Source organism: Acipenser ruthenus, chromosome 49, assembly GCF_902713425.1.
Source record: "Acipenser ruthenus chromosome 49, fAciRut3.2 maternal haplotype, whole genome shotgun sequence".
Classification (NCBI taxonomy): domain Eukaryota; kingdom Metazoa; phylum Chordata; class Actinopteri; order Acipenseriformes; family Acipenseridae; genus Acipenser; species Acipenser ruthenus.
The window spans coordinates 3,122,302-3,143,457 of NC_081237.1; the positions used below are offsets into that span (position 1 = coordinate 3,122,302).

At 41.6% G+C, this 21,156-nt stretch overlaps 1 protein-coding gene across 3 annotated transcripts; it reads right to left on the reverse strand.

Moving 5' to 3' along the window:
• Nucleotides 1–1,922: 1,922 nt before the first annotated feature.
• Nucleotides 1,923–21,021, reverse strand: LOC117966342 (membralin-like). 3 transcript variants are annotated; one of them, XM_059015021.1, is made up of 11 exons: nt 20,356–21,021; nt 16,009–16,281; nt 14,654–14,774; nt 11,874–11,984; nt 11,303–11,425; nt 10,447–10,547; nt 7,840–7,897; nt 7,295–7,378; nt 6,685–6,817; nt 3,851–3,950; nt 1,923–3,114 (listed from the first exon to the last, which is right to left on the reverse strand). In XM_059015021.1, exons 1-11 carry the CDS (start codon nt 20,566–20,568, stop codon nt 2,368–2,370), a joined length of 2,064 nt encoding a protein of 687 aa, XP_058871004.1. In that variant the 5' UTR covers nt 20,569–21,021; the 3' UTR covers nt 1,923–2,367. The 3 variants fall into 3 exon arrangements, with proteins under 3 accessions (XP_058871004.1, XP_058871003.1, XP_058871005.1); XM_059015020.1 differs by having other exon boundaries at nt 14,600–14,774; XM_059015022.1 differs by lacking the exon at nt 7,840–7,897 and having other exon boundaries at nt 7,295–7,364; nt 14,600–14,774.
• Between the last annotated feature and the right edge of the window lie 135 nt (nt 21,022–21,156).

Sequence of the window (21,156 nt, forward strand, 5' to 3'; positions counted from 1 at the left end):
CAAAAACTGAATTTGACACCATTGATCAATGTCATTAGATCATTCTTTTCTATTGAGAATACAATCAATAAAAAGTTTAAGGCGGCCCAGCTTGAAACAATGCCTAGATGCCTGGGCTTGCTGCTTTAACCACTGGATCTGAAGAGGCTTCCCATTTAACAAGGTTAAACCAGTGAACACCATTTCTACAGCAGACTCAGTTGTCTGATAAGTGTTCTAAAAGACAGAAGCATTCCCATGAATAAGGAGTCCTTTCAGCACTGTGAACCCACACACTCCCCCTTTCTCCACAAATTGATAAAGGCCTCTGACAAGTCTATAAAGATCACCAATGCTGGACATTCACAGCATTGTCTGATTTATGACCCAGTAGCCATAATGCCCAGTTTACTGAGCCTCTCCCCTTCACATACAGCTAGTTTAAAAATGACAGCCTTTGACTTGTAGTTCAGCGTTCTAGCAAACCATCCATACCAGCAGACAACACTGGCCCGTGTTCAAGATCTGCAATGTCTTTAATGCCTTCCTTCCATCTGAGCTCAAAAGCGATCTGAAACCTGCGGCAGACAGACCAAACTGGTTTGAACTGTGAATCTTGTAGGTCAGCCCCATTTGGGATTGCCACTTGTTAGCAGAAATTGGTCTCTAACTCACCGATGGAGCAGGCAAATGCAAAGGGCTCTAGAGGCAGGCGTTGCATCTTTAGACTGCATATATACAGACAGCGGCATTTAGATAACCAAGTTGTCAGAAATAATTTTTATATATATTTTTTTGTAATTTGAGTTCTTTGTTTTGGATGCTTGCTTCCATAGTAACCCTTTTCTGGTGCTGGGTGATGTTTCTACAGCAAATCAAAGCGAGCAACATTACAACAAACCGATTGCATAACACTACTACTTTCTTGCATGGTGTGTTTTATCGTTCCATATGGTTTTAAAGTAAGACTGGGTTGTGTGGATATTTACATGTTATGGTCCTGGATCAATCCTAGTCTATGAAGTCAAGTGCACATAGGAATTCGGTCCTTCCAGTACATTCAGGGCTGGGGACTCACTTTCCCTGCATCTTGTTTTTTTAGAACAACTTACTACTACTTTCTTACAAAATATTCAGGCACTAGCGATTTAAGCTAAATGTGAACTGAACTGCTTTAGCTTAACTGTTTTCACTCCATTTAGTAGTTATTTAAAAGACCTACACACTCAGGACTAATTCAGAGCAGATCTAGCAAAACCTTGATTGCTCAGAGTCCTGATCATTTCAGAAACAAATCTCAAGGTAGTTTATACCGTTTCCACTGCCTGAATACAGCGTAATCACCGCCTGCTGAAACCATGATTGTGAATGAACGGCAATCACGTGTTTCAACGTGTGCTGTAGTGTGGATACAGCCAGTGTGCAGAGAAAGTGAGTTCGTCCAGCCGATCATAATGCATGTTACCGTTAACAACATAATCATACAAGATACAGAGATGGTAGCATTACGGCATTGATGGCAATAGCCTACAAGAAATTGATTAGGCTTTTCCTTGTCCGATAAAGAAACTCTTAGCATACACATTTTTTGGCTGTTCTGTTGCTACCGAACCATAACATAGGAAATATCCACCAGATGCAGTTTTATTTTTAAATGAAGTTTCAGGGAGGTTATGATTTTTTTCCTTAGCAGCAGCAGTGTCTATTCGGACTGTACTGCTGCCAATAAGAAGTTCTGTTACATTTAACTGTTAAAGTGGCCCTCTATTATCAAGATAGCTGTATAAACTGCAGAACGAATGAGTGACTGCAGCTTTGCTACAGGGACACACAACACTTGGGATGGGTTTTCATTTTGTCCCCCCCACCCCCCCCCGCATAGCAGAAAGCATGCAAGTGTCTTTAAAAATACCCTTTAGAATGATAAAACATACCCCACAACAAACAGTAAGAAATTAGTTTATTATAAAACAAAAATAATAATAAAAGACAACGTTCTGCTTTAAGAGTACAGCTCTCTTCAAAGCACGCACAGCAGAGCCACCTTGTTCATATTTTTTATTTCGTTTTTTTTTCTCAATCTGCTTTCCTGCAACACAATCAGATGTCACAAAATACCCCCATATTCTTAATTAGTGCACTTTTTTCTTTATAGTGCCTGGCCCACAATAATCTTAGGATTTCAATAGAATTCCACTTAAAAAAAAAAAAACATGTTAATAAAAGCTTTAATATATGTGCCAGGGGTGTGGTGGGGAGAAATAACGTCTTACAGGGTATTATCTTACCCATACCCTTTCGAAACTGAACCCGGCTTCTATTTTCAAAGTTCTCAGGGTCTGCACAAGGCTGCCACAGACGGACATGGTCTTGAAACTGAGGTGGAGCTCAAGAAGGGGTTGGCTGCTCACTGGATGTGATGGCTGCTGTTGTAGATGCTGCTTCAGGCTCTGTTTTTGCATCCCAGTCGTATTCCTTCTGCTCTTTGGAGGCAGCTTCAGCAATCGGAGGCTGCCGCACTCCATCTGTGCCACTAAAGTCTACAAGCTCATTGCTTCCTCCAGCCCTAGTCCCCTCTGTGTGAGGCTCTTGAAAAGACGTCCCATTTAGAAGCTGGGGGGCTGCACTGGAATCTTGGCTGTTGCCACGTGCTGTGATCTCTACAGTAACTAGACTAGCAGCAGCCGCAGCAGTATTGGTGTCCTCGTTGCCCCCCTGCAGGATTGCCACCACATTGATGCTTCCATTCGGGGGCTCCTCCAGGTCTGCAATGCCCTCAGTCTCCTGCAGGGAACCCAGTGGGGCAGACAGGGCTTCTGTTATGATGGCTGCCGTTTCTGCCACCCAGTCCAGATCGCTTAGGTTCCCAGCTCCTCCTCCTGTTCCCCGATTGGCCAGGCCGTTTGGGTGGGGTGGAATCTCACCTGGTGGCTGTGGTTGTCCGTTAGGAGCTCCCCTTCCTCCTGCTACGCCCCCTGTGGCATTGCTGCTGGTGGTGTTGTTGTTCAGGTTGTCCTGTAGGGTGGTCTGGTTGCCCTGGCCTGCTTGCTGGTTTTGGAGGAGCATCTCTTGGATGCGGATTTGCTGAAGGATGGCAGGCAGCTCGTAGTGATGAAAAAAGTAGATCATTGAGTGCTGGGGGGAGAGAGAGAGAGAGAGTCAAGATTCTTTAGATTCTCATTCAGGATGCAAGTCGGTTATGATTAGTTTGGTTTTTTATCATTTAACTCTCAGCTGTTTTTGACATCTGTAAAACATAAATTAAAACGGAAAAACAGAACTGCATTTGTGCAGCCAAGGGAATGCGGAAAGAATAAAATAGTTAGACAAACAATTATTTATTTTCCTGGTACACCCATTGTGCTGCAGAAGTCATTTGCAAGTGGCAAATCGTGTGCAACTCACGTCAGCTCAGTTTATTTCAATACATGCACAGTACATGAAGCTACCATAATAACAAGAAACTGACAAATTAATCTTGATATACATCTCAAACTGACAAACAACGCATTATGAATGCAATCACTAAATTCATATTTGGCCACTGGCTTGCTGCACAGCATTATAATATATCAGTTTTTAGAAGTAAAAAAAATGGTTTTAAAGAAGATTCAAGATTCACTGACATTTAGGGGATACTTTTGTAGTGTTAGTTGTACTAGAACTAAAATACCTTCATAAAAAAAGAAGTTGTGCAAGAAAAATGTATTTAAAATTTTCTAGAAATGGTACGGCACCTTATTTAGACTGTATTAATCTTACCAAGACCATTAGCTCTCCCTCAGATAATACTTCTTGAGTTTTAACATGTCAAGAGAGCACTAAAATGAAGACAGTAAATAGATCCATCAAACACACCACCCCAAGTTACCTGTATGAAGAGCCAAGAGGTCACAAGAGCCAGGCTGCTGTACTGTCCATTGAACCGGTAATGATATGCATAGAAAGCAAAATGGTACAGATAGAAGAACCTGCAAAACATCAAGACATGTCGCCTCTTAGACTAACAGCATTTCTGATATAATTAATTGTGAAATCAATTCAGATTACCTGTGAAAAGAACATCGTCCATATTTGATTTTCATTCCCATCACAAAGGTAAATGTATAAGCATACTAGGGATGGGAATTTCGAGTAATTTTGTGTTTGAATACTCGAACGTTAAATTTCGAGTACTCGAACCTCTAGCCAGACAATATTATTCTACATATGCGCCACAAAAATTACCACAAGCGTATTTAAATGAACAATTAAACATAAAAGGGTTTATTTTCTAATTTACCACATATAAAGCACTACTTCAAAAAATAAAAAACTATAATACATTTAAAAAAGAAACAGGTATATGTACAAACAAAACTGTAAAAACGAAAGTAGCATGTATGTCATTCGCAGTGTAGAATCCAGGTCGAGCTGCAGCAGCCTGCTGTGTTAAGGTGGTATATGTGAATAAAATATTGTAATGACCCCTAGTCTTGAGGCTCAAAGCAGGAGATGGAGACGGGATTCAGGGGCTAACAAAACCACTTTATTAATTAAACAGAGTCCGTGTTTGGGTCAGGACCACACCACAAAAACAATAAATCCTTCCTCCTGTCTCTATCCTAAAAACTCGCTCACTTCACACACAGAGAAGACAGTGGACCACTACTCTCATGGGGGGTGGGGGGGTCTCACACTACCGAAACTAGTGGTATGATCCCTCCCCAGAACAATACAGATAACCTGAAGGCACAGGACCAGACAAAACAAGACAAACAAACGAGACAAAACAATAGCCTTGCTGACCTGATCTGTGACCGGGTTGCTACAATATATTCAACTTACATTCACGAAGAGATATTAATTACATTTTATCGAGTAGTTGAGTAATAAATGAGTGCTCGAGTAATTCTAATTGAGTACTCTAACCCACCCCTAAAGCATACTCAAAACTTACATCCAAATTAACAAAGGAGGGCACCAAGATCATTGGGAGAACTCACATAGCTACAAAATTGAACAAACTGTGCATGAACGAGTGCTAAAGTTTAAATGACTTTAAATGCCAAGAACTATTACTATCTGGTAATGAAATAATAGAACTCAGAATTAGAAAATAATTTAGATTGAAATGTGATTGACTGATAAAACACCTATTACAATTCCCCTGGTTTAGATCAACTGAATCTCAGGTAATATGTTCTTCCTAGTTTCCATTATGCCAATTCCCCTGCTTTGCTTGACACAGGGGTGTAACAATTGCTGTTGAACTTGTATGGTATTATTCTATATATTTTATATTCCTTCAGGTTTACCTACTTTCATAATACAGCTGTTCTTGTGCGAAGTTCAATTTCAGTTAATAAGTTTTACTTTTGCGATTAGTCTTGTCTTGACATCTTATACTGTCATTAAAAAATCAGAACTGTACATGTACAACGTCAATGACTCGGTTTTGCTTTTGTGATTCCAATCCTATTTTATACTATATGTTACCATATTATCTTCTACACATTACCATAACCAATAAACCAGCAGTATGAACAGTTTTCAAGTTACATCTCACAGTACTGATGGTGTCACCCACTTTGGATCACCCACTTTGGCCGTATATTTTGGGCAAAAAGCTGTTTGAATCTCGTTATGTGCCATTCACATAGATTTAAATAACAAACACACTGCTTATACTGCAGGAATCGCTCTTACTAATCCACCAATCAGCTGTGTTCACCTTGTTATCTTGCCACTCACATAGATTTCAATACAAAAGGAAGCACTTTGCTATAGTAAAAGCTTGCCAGATCGATCAATCAGCTCTTTGCACCTCGTTACCGAGCGATTACCCCTGTACTGTACCTTGGCTATTTAATCCCTCTACAGGTTTACAGTTTGAAAAAACAGCACTGACTGCAACAGCAAGCCTGGCTGGAAAGAGAAAAGTGATGCGCATCAGCATGAAAATTCAGTGTAAATAAAATGTCTGTTAGATGCTGTGCGCTTGCTAAAGCATGCTTGGAACTATGTAGTTGAGGAGGAGAGTGCTGACGAAAATACAACTGAAACAGAAACTCTGACAACAGCAGAGGGGATGTCAGAGGAATAATTCTCAGCTGTGTCACCTTAGCAACCAGGACGCTCTGCCTGAAACAGACACCGATGACGTAAGCGTGCGTGCTGCGCTTGTAACACTGCAGTGTGCTTCAGGATATAGAGCCGAATTGGGATTTTTTTTTTTTTTTTTTTTTTTTTTAAACGCTGAAAGTTTGCCGTCCATACTTTCAAAAAAAGATCATCCAGATGCATATCAGAGTTCTTCGATGGAAACAATTTGCAGTACCGTAGCCTACCTGTTCTGTACATTTCTGCACTTGCATTACTTTTTATTACATTCTTAGGTTTTAATACATCTTTATCAGTGTAATGAGTGTCTTAATACAGATTTAACCACATACATGCTTGTGTGTTTTGATTACTGTATTGGTGATTGGGGGACATTTTGAATGTCAGGTTATTATGTGGGTGTTTATACCGTCCACCGCTTACTGCGGGTGAATCACGTCAACACAAACGCGCCCGTTCTAAGCGGTGGCGACTGTATAAACAAGCTACCAGATGTTATTATACAGCACTGATAAAACCAGGCTAGCGAGGCTAGATGACAGAACTAGGGAGACCCTGAGCTCTCTCCTCAGCACAAAGCCATAGATGAGCAGGGAGGCGTACCTGAGCCAGTGGCGCTTGCTGGTGTTTGTGTGGCAGCAGATTGCATCGTACTGGTCTGCGAGCCACACAATCAGGATGATGTAGAACGCCGTGGTTGTGTCGTTGAAGAATTCAGACATGATGGCCTCCATGCCTGTCAAGAGAAGAGGGAGCCCAAAGTCACACAGGAGGCTGGAAAGAATTATGCCGTCAAGCCTGACTGATTTCATCATTTAGCTGAATGGTTGAGAAACACCAACATGTTACACAAAAACGTTTGATCATTTATACAGTCACTTTTACTACATACAGGTCCATGCAGCCAGGCATTAAAAGAGACTATACCTCTTCGGGACCTATATACTACTGGAACTACTACTTGCATACTCAAATACACAACATCTCTCTAAATATATTCAGTAGCAAACAATGACCATGTTAAGGGATCCTCAGAAGTATCAAACATAATTTATGTACAAAAACTCTATTGGCATTAGTCTGACATTGATGACTTATTAGTGCAACACACGTACCATTTTCATGGAATGGCCCCGAAGGCACAGAGAATTCAGAATTACTTACAATAGGAATCTAAATGGTTTAAATGAAAAACAAGCGTCCTGCTTCTTACCCACTAGAGCCAGTATGACGGTGAGTAAAGGTGCAGCAGGGAAGGCAACAGTCATATTCATCTCTAGCATCTGTAACAGGTCCACTGCACACACAAAACAGCAAACATTCAATAAAGGATTGTCATTGTTAAGGTCAGAATTAAACCAAGGCATTCAAAACCATGCCTATATATAAGAAGGCGAAAATAAACTGACACTTGGTGGTTCCTAATCACTTCCTGTGCTGTTGGTCACATGGTCTGAATGAAGCCTGTTAGCTTTGATTATCACTTTTTCAAGTTAAACAGGAAAATGAGCTAGGTTCTTGGTGGCTAGTTTAGTGCTACAGCTATGACACTATGCATTCTGAAGTGCTACAGTTTGTGGTGTGCTTTGTCTAATTGATCTCTTATGACTAGTTTCACAGACCCTGATGAGCACTAATCCTGGACTACCTTCTTTAAGATAACATTATGTAGCCCAAGATATGTGCAGGTTCTGTTAAACCAGCCCCTAGCATGTTTCTGTCAGGACCAACACCAGTAATAATTCTCCTTTTACTTACCAATAAAGACGAATATTTGATGATGTGAGTACCGCAGCAGCATAGAGACAGACAGCGTCTGACGAGGGAAAGGAAAACACAAGACTGAGTGAGTGTAATGCTTTTAACCAGACTGCAGGGACACATTATGGCAGTTCACAGGGCAGCAGCAATGGGACAAAAGTGCTTGTGAGGTGAGGCCAGACCAACGGTCTCCAAGGCTGGAATGCGAGCTTCACTTCCACCAAGGGGAAACGAAAAGATAGAATAGCGGGAGCATCAAACATAGTAGTCCAGTGAGCAGAGGAAAAAGAAAACGAAAGAGAGGGCTCGCGGTAGAACCTTCCTGGCGGAGGATGATCCGGTGCGGCCAGGCCTCTAAGGCTGGGAACTGAGTTTCACTTGTTCACAAAAATGACTCCCAGCTCCCTGCAACTGTGCCTCCAGCAATAAGGAAAAGAAAGAGGTCAAATTATTATTTTTGTATTACTCTGATGGGTAATTAAAGACTAATCTCAGCTCAGTGGAGAGGAACCCCCACGTGGAAGGAAACCTCAGGTGGCCCCTATTCCGGGAATACAAGAAATATTCTGTTGGGCAAAAGAAGCATCATGGAAAGAGGAACGAATGCACTACTCCACTGCAGTGGATGAACGGCGCCCCATTTTTTTTGACATGCTGAATGACATTGACTTTGGCTGCTGAGGTTTCTGCACCTATACAGAAGGAATAGATTGTCTTTTGCGTGGACAAGTATTGCAGAACGCAGTCCTGGTTGAAGGGGAGATCCAGTTGAAGGTGGTTAAGGTGGACCAGCTGGTCACAGAGAAGAGGGTGGAAGGATCGAGGGCAGCGGTTGTGTAGTTTTGGGTGGAGACCAGGAGATTCCTGAACTTGTGAGACAGATTGAGCATTAAAATACTTTTAAAGCATATTTTTAAAGAAGAGTCAATTTTCTATTGAGGGATACCAGGATATTTAGTGAGCAAGTAGGCTGAGTGAAGTTATCTGGCAACAAACTCCCCATCCCCAGTTATACCGCTTTCCTATAAAAAGGAGAACATTTCAGAGTACCATATTTAGTAAGTAAAAGGTCAGAGAAAAAACAGTCAATACAATCCCCACCCCTAGTCTTGCTGTAAATCATTTGTTGCTTCCAAACTTTTGAACACTACTGTTTATCCTGGGCAGCTGCAATGGAGACTGATTAGAATCAGACCACAGACAGCTTGCGTGGAGGCTTGCCGGATGGAGTGCCATGCTTGTACTAGGGGGGCGGGACTTCCACAGGCTGGTTTCTGTGTTGAGCTGGAGGGGGAGAGACAATAGCGCTGATGGAGTGGCAGAGAAGAAAGAGAAGAAAATTCCAATCGCTTCCCACTGGGATTTGACTGTCCGATTTAAAATCCCCCCACCCCGCCAACGATTGTTGGTGGGCCAGTCTTTGACAGTCGATCAGTATTGTAGAGGAAAGCAGCTTGGAGAGGAAACCACCTGGAGGCTGGTTTAGGGAAAGGCTGCCCCTGGAAAACTGCGGTAGATTCAGAGTGGGGGGGCTGCAGATGAGAGCGGTCTTGAAAAAAAACCACCAGAGAAGGACAAGGTTCGAAATAATCTTTTGATCAGTGGAGAGACAGACATGAAGGGCTGGAAGAACAGTTCAGCAGCTCCAGGTTCAGCTGCAGTATCCGACAGAGGAGAGATTATTATTATTATTATTATTTATTTATTAGCAGACGCCCTTATCCAGGGCGACTTACAATCGCAAGCAAGATATTTTGAGTGGAGTAGTATATAGAAGCTTTTGCTGGGTTGCTTAGCAGGTGGGATGATATCTGCATCAAGAGATTTTGGATCTGAGTGAGAGGGTGACGCGGTTACCCATTTTATTAATACATTTTTCTTTGTTATGTTAAATAAGGTGGTTTTAGACTGCAAGATTGTTTTAGTCTGTAAACCCAAAGTAGCAAATACTCACAAGACCAAACAAAAAAGCAAGACAGGGAATAAGGGCGTGGCTTAGGATTTAAATATGGTTATTGACAGGCATTTTGCCGTGTCAAAACAGGGGGGAGGAGCCATAGCTCCTGGCCCCTGAACCATACTTAAGGGTTACAAATTCAAGCCCTTTGCTCATAATGTCCTTTAAAATCAATGGTTAAAGATGAATGACCCACTTTGCTAGCATAATCAGTCAAGTGGCTCAGTGAAACAGCCTTTCCTGCCCCCTTCTGGGAAAATTAAATAAAACTTGGTACAACATTACAGTGAACCAGACTGTCAATATTTTGCCTGAAAAAAAAGAGAGCGCGAAAAAGAGTGGGAGAGTGCATGGGGTGTATTCAATTAGCTAAAGAGAGGCGAATTTAAACACCACCACCATTTAAATAATTTAGAACCAAACCTATTTTATTTACGCTTCAGGAAAAAAAACTACACTTGAGACCCACACACACTATTAGAGATGTTAGTTTTGTCAGAGCTCCTTCTTCTAGCGATTTAAACGACGGTGGTGTTTAGATCCCCCACGGTTTTGATTAACTGAACAGACCCCAGTTTAATTCCATTAGAAAACAGCTGCAGGGAAAGTGTTATCACAAGGCATGTACAATATGGATCAAAACTTACGAATATGACCATGATGACAAAGGCAGCCAGATAGGAGGTCCTGGCCATCCACATGCTCACAAAGCGGTAGTGCTCGCCTGAGACCACGTTACGGAGAAATCCTGCAGACAAACAACAGACAGATATAAAACTAAATCAATACTGCGCTCCGTGCTGCAGTGCATCAATCACACCTGGCATAGAGCTACTGTGGCAACAAAACTAATGCCTTATTACTGTTGCAGACATTTGAGCTGATGTCTTTGGATCTCAAATATGAATAGTTCAAAGGGGAATGGAATCCAAAGAAACAGTAATCTTTGTGGTTTGCATGAGGATTTTTTTCCTGGTTTGTTTTCTTTTAGTGCTAACCGAATCACTGGGAATTAAGGCACAAAGCATGTTTATTACTAATTCAATGCTCATAAACAGGGGTACCAAACAAACACCAGCTGAGACTGTATACTGCACTGGAACACCAAATTCCAAGTCTGAATGCAACAGATGTACAGTAAATTGCTCTACAGTAACTACTGCCAGTTTCCATTATTTTTTAATGGAAACTAATTTTCAAACCAGAAATGGATATGCTGATGCTGTTTCTGGCAGAAGTTATGACCTTGTTTAACCTGGCACAAAAATATGTTAAGCACACAAAAAATAAAAATACTGTATTTCTTTGAGAAATTACATACAGCTGCTACATGTATGTAAAACAATTCCCATTCAAACGTTACATAACGGTGGGTTTGGGCCTTTAAGTTGTATGCATGCACTGCTCATGGTTTGGAAAACACCAGCACTAACTCAAATAGTTTGTTTAAGTGACGGGTTGATTAAACTTTCTAAATCTTTGTGAATCTGGGGCATGGCACACCTTTGTTCTCCTCATTTTCAGCCAGTGCTTTGACACTGGACATCAGGATGTCATCGTAGCCCAGAAACTCATCGAGCAGGAAGCGGCTGAAGCCGTCCCCGAAACACTGGTCCTTCATGGGGTCTGTGAGAGAGGAGCAGGAACTCATTCACAAACTGAACACACAGCTTACAAACAAGCCTGACATGCATACAAGCAACATTCGGCGAGACATTTGCTGCAGCTGCTGCTGTAATACAGGCAACTGAGACATTAATTCTAATATAAAAGAGTAATTTGCTGGAATACTAAAAGCCAGTGGTTCTCAAACTTTTTGGATCACGCCCCCCTTCCTCTTTTCTGGGTTCTCTCTGTCACTCTTGTTTTTCTTGACTGATTCATATATTAAAATATGTACTTTCTAGTGGAAAATTAAATGGCCCTTGGGAAGACTACTGTTACCTCCCGAGGCTTTGGGCATTATAGCCCCGTCGGTAACAATAATCTTCCAGGATACATTCCGCGCCCAGTTTGAGAACCACTACTATAAGCGATACTCTTGCAATAATAGTAAAATAAGGGGGAGACACACCCAAGGTGACCACCATGACTGGAACGTTGAGGCGCTGCCGGGTGGTCTGAGAAAGGCGCAGGAAGCCGTACTCCAGAGAGTACTCCACGATGTACTCCTCCTGCGGCCACACTAGAGCAAGAACAAACACACCCTGTTAGCTGGGGCTGAGCCAGGCACGCAGGCTGTTCAAAGAGTTACAAAATGCTTAGCTGTTAGGAGGGTGGTAGGTAGGTTTCTGCTGTGCTGCACAGAGAAGTCGAGAGCGGCTGGGCCCTCTCCTTGCAAAGACATCAGTGTGTGGAACCCAGGAGAAGATGGCAAGTACAGCCCGTGCACTTAAATGACCCTGTATGCTAAACTGGATCACGTTGATGATATTCTTTACATGCAACAATAAAACCACCTCAACACTATCTCACATTTCATGGATCTAGATCTAGGTGTATTGTTTAACTCTAGGGTTTTATGGAGTATAGTTTCATTGTAATTTGTGTTGTATTTGCCGAGCGTTTTACTGTACCTGTTTGTTTTCGGCTTGAAGGCTCCATAACCTGCACTGCCTCAGTGCACAATCTCACAACTCACTGACTCAAGGCACAACATAATTAGGTTTCCAGAAAGAGGTCTGGAGGATCTTGGGTCCCAGAGTACTATCCTCGTTCGCTTAGATAATAAAATAATCAGACCATAAAACAGAGCAATTGTACTACTCCTGGGTAATCCACAATACAAACAAATCAATGATGTCTTTGCAAAGATTCATGAAAACAAGGAGGACAGATCAGATGACTGAATCAACAGCACAGAACGTGGATTTGGGTTACAGCTTGGCTCAGTAAATGCAACCCCAGATCAAACCAAACATGAATTGTTATCACATTTAGGGGTCTAGCTGGGTGTGTGCCTAGCCACATCTGCACCTTATACAGAGAAGTATTGTGCCAGTAATCACTTTAGGCTAACTTTAGCCCCTGAACCCCAAACCATTTTTGTTATCCTGTCCAGTAACACAAATGTCGGTATGTATCAGTTACATCGATTTTTAAAAAAGGGCTGAAAAATACTGAACAAGATGAACATTTTCCAATTGCAGACACCAGTGCAAATACACATCAAAGTCTTGCAATTAAATGTGGCTTAAATGGAAAATATTCCATGAATCTTAGCCATTTTGCACTTTCCATTAGGTACATGCTTCTCAAATGTGCGTTTTTTTTAAAGAAGCATGTTACAGCACACGTGTATTTTAATTTTAGAACATGATCTCTGACTGGTACGACTTTAGATCAATGGAAACTCTCTGTTTCTGTGCCTTATTCATGGGTTATCTGTTTGCACTTGTATTCCCCGGGTCATTTCACCTGGGTCAAAGCATGTTACTGACTGAAAGCAACAGCAATTTGGGTTATTGATAGGAAATAAGCCAGAAGAGGTGGGGACAAATTCACTCTCCTGGTGAAATGACCCAGGAAGTACAAGACAGTCAAAAAGCATGGCTTCCATTGCTTTCCTTAACCTAGTGTAGTACCACATCTCATGTTTTGAAATGATGCACGCTTGCTATAACATGTGATTCTTTCAAAACTGCACATTTGAGACCTATAAAATGAAGGATGTGCATAGCTACATAACTGGCACACACTGCTTACATTATTATTTTACAAATTTCAAATGTGCTTGCCTGCCATCTAGATTTCTTTCCAAAGTAAAGATAAAATCAAGCTATTGTGGGTTTTGAAGATAGTTGCTGGTATCATAACTATATAAAAACAAGACATATATTGACGAAAAGAAAAGAAAGGAGACAATTGGAAGCTACAACCAAGACCAACCCTGAGCAATTATATATATTCTACACCGGCTTTAAAGACTGAAAGCAATCTAGTCATGCAAGAAAGGAAACTAGGATCTCCTGGCTACCCATCCTCAATATAGATTTGAATTGGTGGAAACCAAAAGAAACCACTAGCCTGTGTGTACCACACTGGGGAAGAGTAGAGCAGCACCTCTTAACTCCAGTCCTTGATTACCCTGTACAGTCCAGTTTTGTTTAAATCAGGTCCATTTATTTATTTTATTGTATTCCCTGTGTGTAAGAGCCATATTTAAGGAGCACTGGAAAACAATGTTTATCTAAAATAAATACTATCAAACCAGTATTACAGACCACCTGCCTATAGTGAGAGGTTTACATATACATTGCCAGTCAAAAGTATGGAAACTGAAAAAAATTGCTTATTTCATGATGCGACTGCTTTTATGTAATGGGCAGCGATTGTGTGACTGGCATTATGGACTCTGACCAGTCTGCGGACCGACTTCTCTGTGTGATTCACCAAGTCATACTCAGCCTCTGCCCGTATTTAGATCAACCTAATAGAATATACATCCAAAACGGTTTAAAACTGCATGATTATCAACCCTAAAAATAGATGGTTGATGAAATGCAGAGTGATGCTCTGGTACTGTAAAATACTCAAAAAAAAGTTTTTATATATTATTTATATATAAGATCATTGGCTATCCCAGCATGAGAGATGTTGATCAAACCAACCCCAAGTCAATCAGATACATTTTATCAGTGTAAGTGAAAATAAGCCTTGAACTGATGGACTGGGGACTGGAGCAGAGAGACACTGCTGAAGATGACAGGCCAGAGAAGAGGACAGGAAAGCAGTGTGGGAGTGAGGAAGAAGTGGGAGGAGGAAGGTGTTTGTTTGGACAATACTGTGGAGGTGGTTTACCTGCTTGTGTTAGCATCTCAATCTCGGAGACTGTCTCTCTCAGCTGCTGCATACCTTTAGTGGGCGCTTGGGTGAAGGAGAGGTCCTGGCTGTCGTTGAGCCCCACTGCTTGCGTCAGAGCCTCCATGCTGCTGCTCAGAGACGGCTTCAGCTTGGGCTCAAAGTCCAGCTCGAACTACACACACACATAGGACTTTCAGTCAATCGTTTGCACACAAGGTATATTAAATAAGGATTTCTGAATGAAGAACTACTGAAAAAACGCCAACTGTTTTGAATATTCCTGGACTTGTGTTCTGGAGCTTTTGTTCAACTAAATTCTCAAACTAAAACAACTTAAATTGGATGACAATTAAAATGACTTTACCAAGATTAAAATTGAACTTTTATTTCCTTTTCTTCTTTTTTTAAATAATGATTTCTGAATGAAGTAGATCCCCCCCCCCCCCCAACTTGAAATGCAAATGTTTCGACTATTCCTGGATTTGTGTTCTTAAAATTGATTTTTGTTGTGGAGCTTTGGTTTCAGTGCAGTTTTTTACTGTTCTTACTGCACTGTACTGTGCAGTAAAAGATTAATTATTTATGTCAAGTGCAATAACATAAGCAACATATTGATTGTGTACGGAACAGATGTCTATGCCAGTGTCACTTTTTCTTATTGTTTAGACTACCTAATTAAATGATATTTACATCCCTATCACGTACACCGTCTCTATAGTTCATTAGGACCTGTTTTCTGACTGTGCCTTAACAATATCTGTCATACTTGGGTGCCTCAAGGATAGTAATCCATACAGTCAATAACATTTCAGACTTGGCAAGCCTCTAAAATGTTTTTTTTCTGTCGCTAACTGTTTGCAGCTACAGCTGCTTCTCTTGACAACCACTTTACCATCGTTTTGCCATTTCTGATGCACTCTGCTGACTCTTGGAGCAGCCTAACCAACCTTGATACTGTGGCACCTGCTCGCCATATAATATCTATTTTTATATAGCGCCTTTCATAGTGGATCACCACCACAAAGCGTTTTACAGAGGTAGGCTGTGAACTGTGCATTATATGCAGAGTCACTTACAATAGGACATTGATTTAACATCTCATCCGCAAGATAGAGCACAAGGAGGTTAAGTAACCTTCTGGTTACAAGCCTTGGACTTTAACCACTGGACCACACTGCCTCCATGCGTCTATTACCATGTCTTTCCAAATTCCAGTAATCTCCGACAGCTTCACAGAGTGCAGGGATCACATGTCACATCACTAACCTCGTTCATTTTTCTAATTGACGGCGATGTTGAAACCAATCAGGTAGACAGGTTCTACCTACGTGATGATCTACTTTATACAATGTTTCAGATCAAATGACCATTTAATGACTATAATTAGACAGAAACAGTTGCCTGACCTGTACGGAGCTGTTGTCGAACATCTCGAGGGTCATCTCCTCCTCCTCCTCTTCCTCAACCCCCTGGCCCCCCTCCGGCTCTTTGATGAGCCCCTGGAAGTTGTCCATGTCGTAGAACTGCAGGAAGATGGGTGCCCGACTCGAGTTGCGCTGGATCTCCACTCGCAGGATCCCATCGCGAGGCCACTTCTCACGCACATGCTCCAGGCAGTTGATGGGGGAGCGCGAGAAGGCAATGTGGATGTATGCCAGGATGAAAAGCACAAACAGGGCCTACACAGCGCAGAGAGAGCAAGAGCGAGAGAGGAAAGGAGAAATGAAACCCAAAGAGAGAATACAGAGAGAATGTGGGTGGAAGGGAAAAGGAAAGGAGAATGACAGAATACGTAAGGAGAAAGAATGGAGAGAGAAAATGAGTGGGTGAGGAAAAAAAAGGTGAGAAGGGTAGAAGGGAGAGGGACAAGAAAGGGACAAATAGTCAAGTTGAACGAGGGTAGTGATGAGACAGCGACAGGAATAAGATTCAAGAAAAAGGTGCAAGAAGACGGGAAAGACAAAAAAAGAAAAACGCTGGTTAGAACTACACATGGAAGAATATTAGAGTCTGTTCCCACAAGATAAAGACCAGCACAATAACAACTTGACTTTATACGAGATAGAGATGGGCTCTACTAGAGCAGTAAACAGCACTGAGAGCATAAAGGACATGAATGAGCTTCCAGGCAAACTACAAACGAGAATACCTCATGTGTTTGTGTGGAGAAGAGTCAATCCTTGGCAGGTAATTAAGTGCAACTGCAGGTAGCGTCAGAAAAGCATGTTCTGTGTTTTTGTTGTAAATGACATCCATTATTCGTCGCCAGTTGCAAGAGACACACAAGCCATCAAAAAAACAACAGCTTCAGGCAGTTCATGCTTTTTGTGGTCTGGAAACTCTCAAATGTCTCAATTCACAGCAAGACAGCCAATACCTGCAGCAGCCACAGAACAGGATAATTTTTTAGTAGGTCGCAGTAGGCCACAGTTAACACTATCAGTTGTGTAGGCAATGCTGCAGCACATTCCTGGTTAGTTCAGTTTAACAAGCTTCTGAATGACACACAGCCACAGCATTCCAGATGTGTTCTTGGCAAGCCAGATGTTAGATTCACTTCACATAGGGCCAGGGGAGTTATTTCAGTCATATAGGGTTTGATTCATGGGATAAACACTTAGACACAATTTTATAATAGAGCACTATTTAGTAAAAATGTAATCTGTACTTCCCTGTTCCCTCACATGCGTCTTTCAGATTCAATGAACCCCAACTCGTCTCTTTTTGTATTAGATTGGTATTGATTTTATATTCCTTTGCTTAGGGCTGCTTCATCTAATCTTTCATGTTGCATTTCAAATACTTAACTGCCTGCTATACTGTGCATTAAAAAGAACCAGCAATGAAATGTAGAGACACTGCTCCTGTAGCAGCAGCAAGCAGGGGTTGCCATGGTAAAACTAAGGCAGTAACTTACACTGGGAGAGGGGAATTGATTTTGTAAAGGCAATAAGGTTTGCATTTCACTTTTGCCATCACTGTCTCACCACCAAGTGATAGCAGCACCTTGTGCCCCAAGATGATAGAACTCAACTCTCATAGGCCAGAGACCATTCAGAAGCAGACCCTCAGAAATTGTGCACAACAGCTATGAAAAAAATGTGCCAGACATGTGAGATGCTGATTTGCATAATTTGCAAAGGGCATAAAAGACTAACATATGCGAGTCCAGTTGGCATCACATTATTGTATATGCTGGTTTGTGCACAATTAGTAAAGACTTTATTACCTCAACAACTGCAATGCCGGTGCAGCAACCTTAACACTGATGCGATTCATCAAGTGATTGCTGGCATCACACCAGACTTGCTGCTCTAAGCAGCAGAAAATATCATTCCTCATCTCCAGGCTGTGATTGCCGAGAATGGAGGATATACAGTGCAACTACTGCAAGAGCGCCACCTGGTGTTTATTATAGGACTGTTGCTGCACTGTATTCCTGCTTCTTGGTAAATGTCCTCATAATTCGTGCACAGTTACTGAGATATAGGCCTACCACCTCGAGCAGTGTGATAACCACCTGGAACGTGGAGCGTTCAGCACACACCGTTCAACAACAAGGCTATATTCCTTGAAAATGTCGTGTCTGTTTCGTCGAATTAGCCCACTCAATTCATGTTTGGAATAACTGTCAACTTTAAGGCATGAGGTTGTTTTTTTTACCTCTTTGCTTTCACATTTCTGAATTTTTTGTATTTATTTTGCTCAGAAAATAATTGTCAATCACTCGCCCTAAGCACTCCTCGGGTGCCAGTGAACTTAATACCCAACCCCACCCCCAGTATGAAGCATGCAGGAGGGACAGTGTCTGGGAGTGGGGTTAATGAGCTGTGCAGCATGAAGTGGGCCACACTTGATGAACTGAACTGTCTGCTGCCTGCAGAGTTTAGGCAGGGAAAGAGATGAATTGAGCAATGTGAATAATATGAAATTAAAGACATTATATTGCATTTGGCCTATACTGCATCAACAGTGTGTTGGTAAATTTAATGCACACACACATAGAGGGTTCTCATAATTGCACAGCACCTGAAAGGTAGAAATATTTGTATAAAATTTGTATAAAATGACAGACAGACAAGATCAGAGCATAAGGGTGCCCATTTTTAAACGAGGACCCTAAAAAGTAACAGGGACTTTAAATTATACTGGTGGCCACATTTCTATACTTTGTTATTATGAAATAAGTTTTCAGTCTAATCTTTTATTTTTACTTTGCAAGACAAAAGTGTAGTATTGATAAATCAGTGCAGACATTAGGGCCGTCAGTTATAAGTAAGGATACGATTCTGCCACGGAGGTCACAGAAAAAGTGATTATATATGCCCTGATCAAAACTGCCCTTATCAAACTGTGAAACCAGGATAGACTGAACTCAAACCTGATTCAAACATTCTTAAGAACTGCTGCAAAGACATTTAATATAAAAATCACACTTAACACTGTAATGCCCCTTAGTTTATCAAGCATATGACACAATACTTTGTCCATCCTTAAGAGCACTGGCTATGTGATGCCAGCCAGTTCTTCAATTGTGTGCTTAGTACAAAGAACAGGTGTTGTGTTCCATTGCATACAAGTTCCTAGCAGTCTCTCACCACACTATATCCACACAACCACAGGTTTAGAATTTGAGTGCTGGAGTACAAGGTGGGTTTTGGGTTTGATAGACCCTCCCATCATCTACATCCACTGTATGTATTAAAAATGTGTGGCAGTAGCATGGGTGCGTACATACAGACTACACTATATCATTGTTGTAGATATGTGCCAGGCGAAGCAGTCTCACACTGGCATTAGAGCCTATTACTTACATTTTTGTTATTTCATAATGTAATCTGTGTTAAATCAGTCAGTTCACAGATATGCACCTGGAGTAAAGATCTTGATAAACGCTGGCCTCCTGCGTCACAAGGGGTGTTGTCAGTCTGTGTGCGCAATGGCTTGCTTCCTCACGACATCAACAGGAATTCCAAGCACTTCATAGTGAAATGCAGCACAATGAATAATTGGTAAGCTCTTTTGATGGGTTTTTTATAGCATGCAGGTCAATCTGCTATGCAAATGATTATATAACAGCACCCCACAATGACATAACACTCTCTTTCCCATGGTACAGTAAATACCCATCAAGTTACACTGGTACTTTTAGAGCACCTTGGATATCAGAATTTAACACAATGTCCCTCTTATACAAGTGCTGTGTGCACAGTGCCCTTAACATGACATTTAAATTCCTACCTATATATTTACCTCAAACACTGTACCGGTAAGCCATGCCCTAACCTTCAGGTCATGTGACACTATCAATCGAGGAGGGCCATTCCTAGTCTCTCTAGTAATACAACTTGATTCAAGGGAGACTGTCACCAGAACTGAAATGTTCTCAACTGTAGCTGTTCACGTTGCATGATGACCCCCCCCCCCCCAAAAAAAAAGGTGTTCTTGCTAATCACGTGTATCAGATAAGTGGGTCCTTTAATAATAGTATCTACCATACACATGCCAGGGAAGCAGAGTGCTTCACCTCCTGTAAGGATGACAGCTATGACAACATGGGGGGAACACAGAGCAGTTAAAGCCATTCCAGTTTTACTGTGCCCTTAATAAACTTCATTACCTTAGGTGCGGCTTATGCGTTCTACACTAAAAGGATCCAATGCCCTCGAATCCAACTCCTAACACCAGAACATTGCAAGCCCTGCAACGCACAATGGATGTCAGTGTACATTATGTGATGCACGCAGCCTTACCTTAAGTAGGACAAAGAACTCGAAGATTCTTCGGAAAGACGGAGGGAACAGCCTGGCATAGGTAACTGCCATTTTAAAGAAGAGGGCGTGGAAAAGCCGATCGCGGACGTTGATCAGCGGGTTCTGGTTGATATTGGGGTTCCTCATTCGGTTTCCCCCGCCGGCGTTGTTATTCAAAGGGTTGTTGTTTACATTTCCCTGGTTCTCCGACATCTTCTTGGTGTCGTTAAAGCTCAATAGTTTGAACTTAAATTAACTTTAATAAAAACAGATATAATATAAATAAAATGACTTTGTTTCTGTGCTATAAAAATACTATTTAGAAAGGTTGCTACGTGACTGATTTCACAATATCTATTGGGTTTTACAAATTAAATCCGCCACGAACAGAATTGTTGGAACAGGCATTGAACAATAATTTAAGACGAAAAGAAAATATCAACGGGGGATTTTTGAAGGATATATATGTTGTTCTTCTCTACGTCCCCCTTCCGCTAAACGAGCGAGTTATCGAGGCCTACGAATATAAATGTGTTTACATCCTTTCCTAATTCAGCCTGTCAGCATGAACCTGCTGGTTAAATACAATTCCATATTTCCAAAAAAGTCCACTTCAAAGGAATGATCAGACAGGTAAGTTGTTTTTTTTTTCTCCCTATTTACGATTTTTCAAAGCATTAATGTCCCAAGCCCCGCCGACCCTGGTGACTATGCGGAGTAACTCTCGTGACTCTCTTTCGCTGTTACAGGCTGCCGACCTGTCCCAGGAGAGCCGCAGGTTTGTCAGGTTTTCTCGGTGTT

Excerpts from the sequence above, each read along its gene's own strand:
- LOC117966342 (XM_059015020.1), bottom strand. The coding sequence starts at position 20,568 with ATGTCGGAGAACCAGGGAAATGTAAACAACAACCCTTTGAATAACAAC. Across the intron at positions 16,282-20,355 it reads AGTTCTTTGTCCTACTTAAG|GCCCTGTTTGTGCTTTTCAT; the intron begins GTAAGGCTGCGT and ends TGCGCTGTGTAG. Across the intron at positions 3,951-6,684 it reads AGCAAGCGCCACTGGCTCAG|GTTCTTCTATCTGTACCATT; the intron begins GTACGCCTCCCT and ends GATGTTTTGCAG.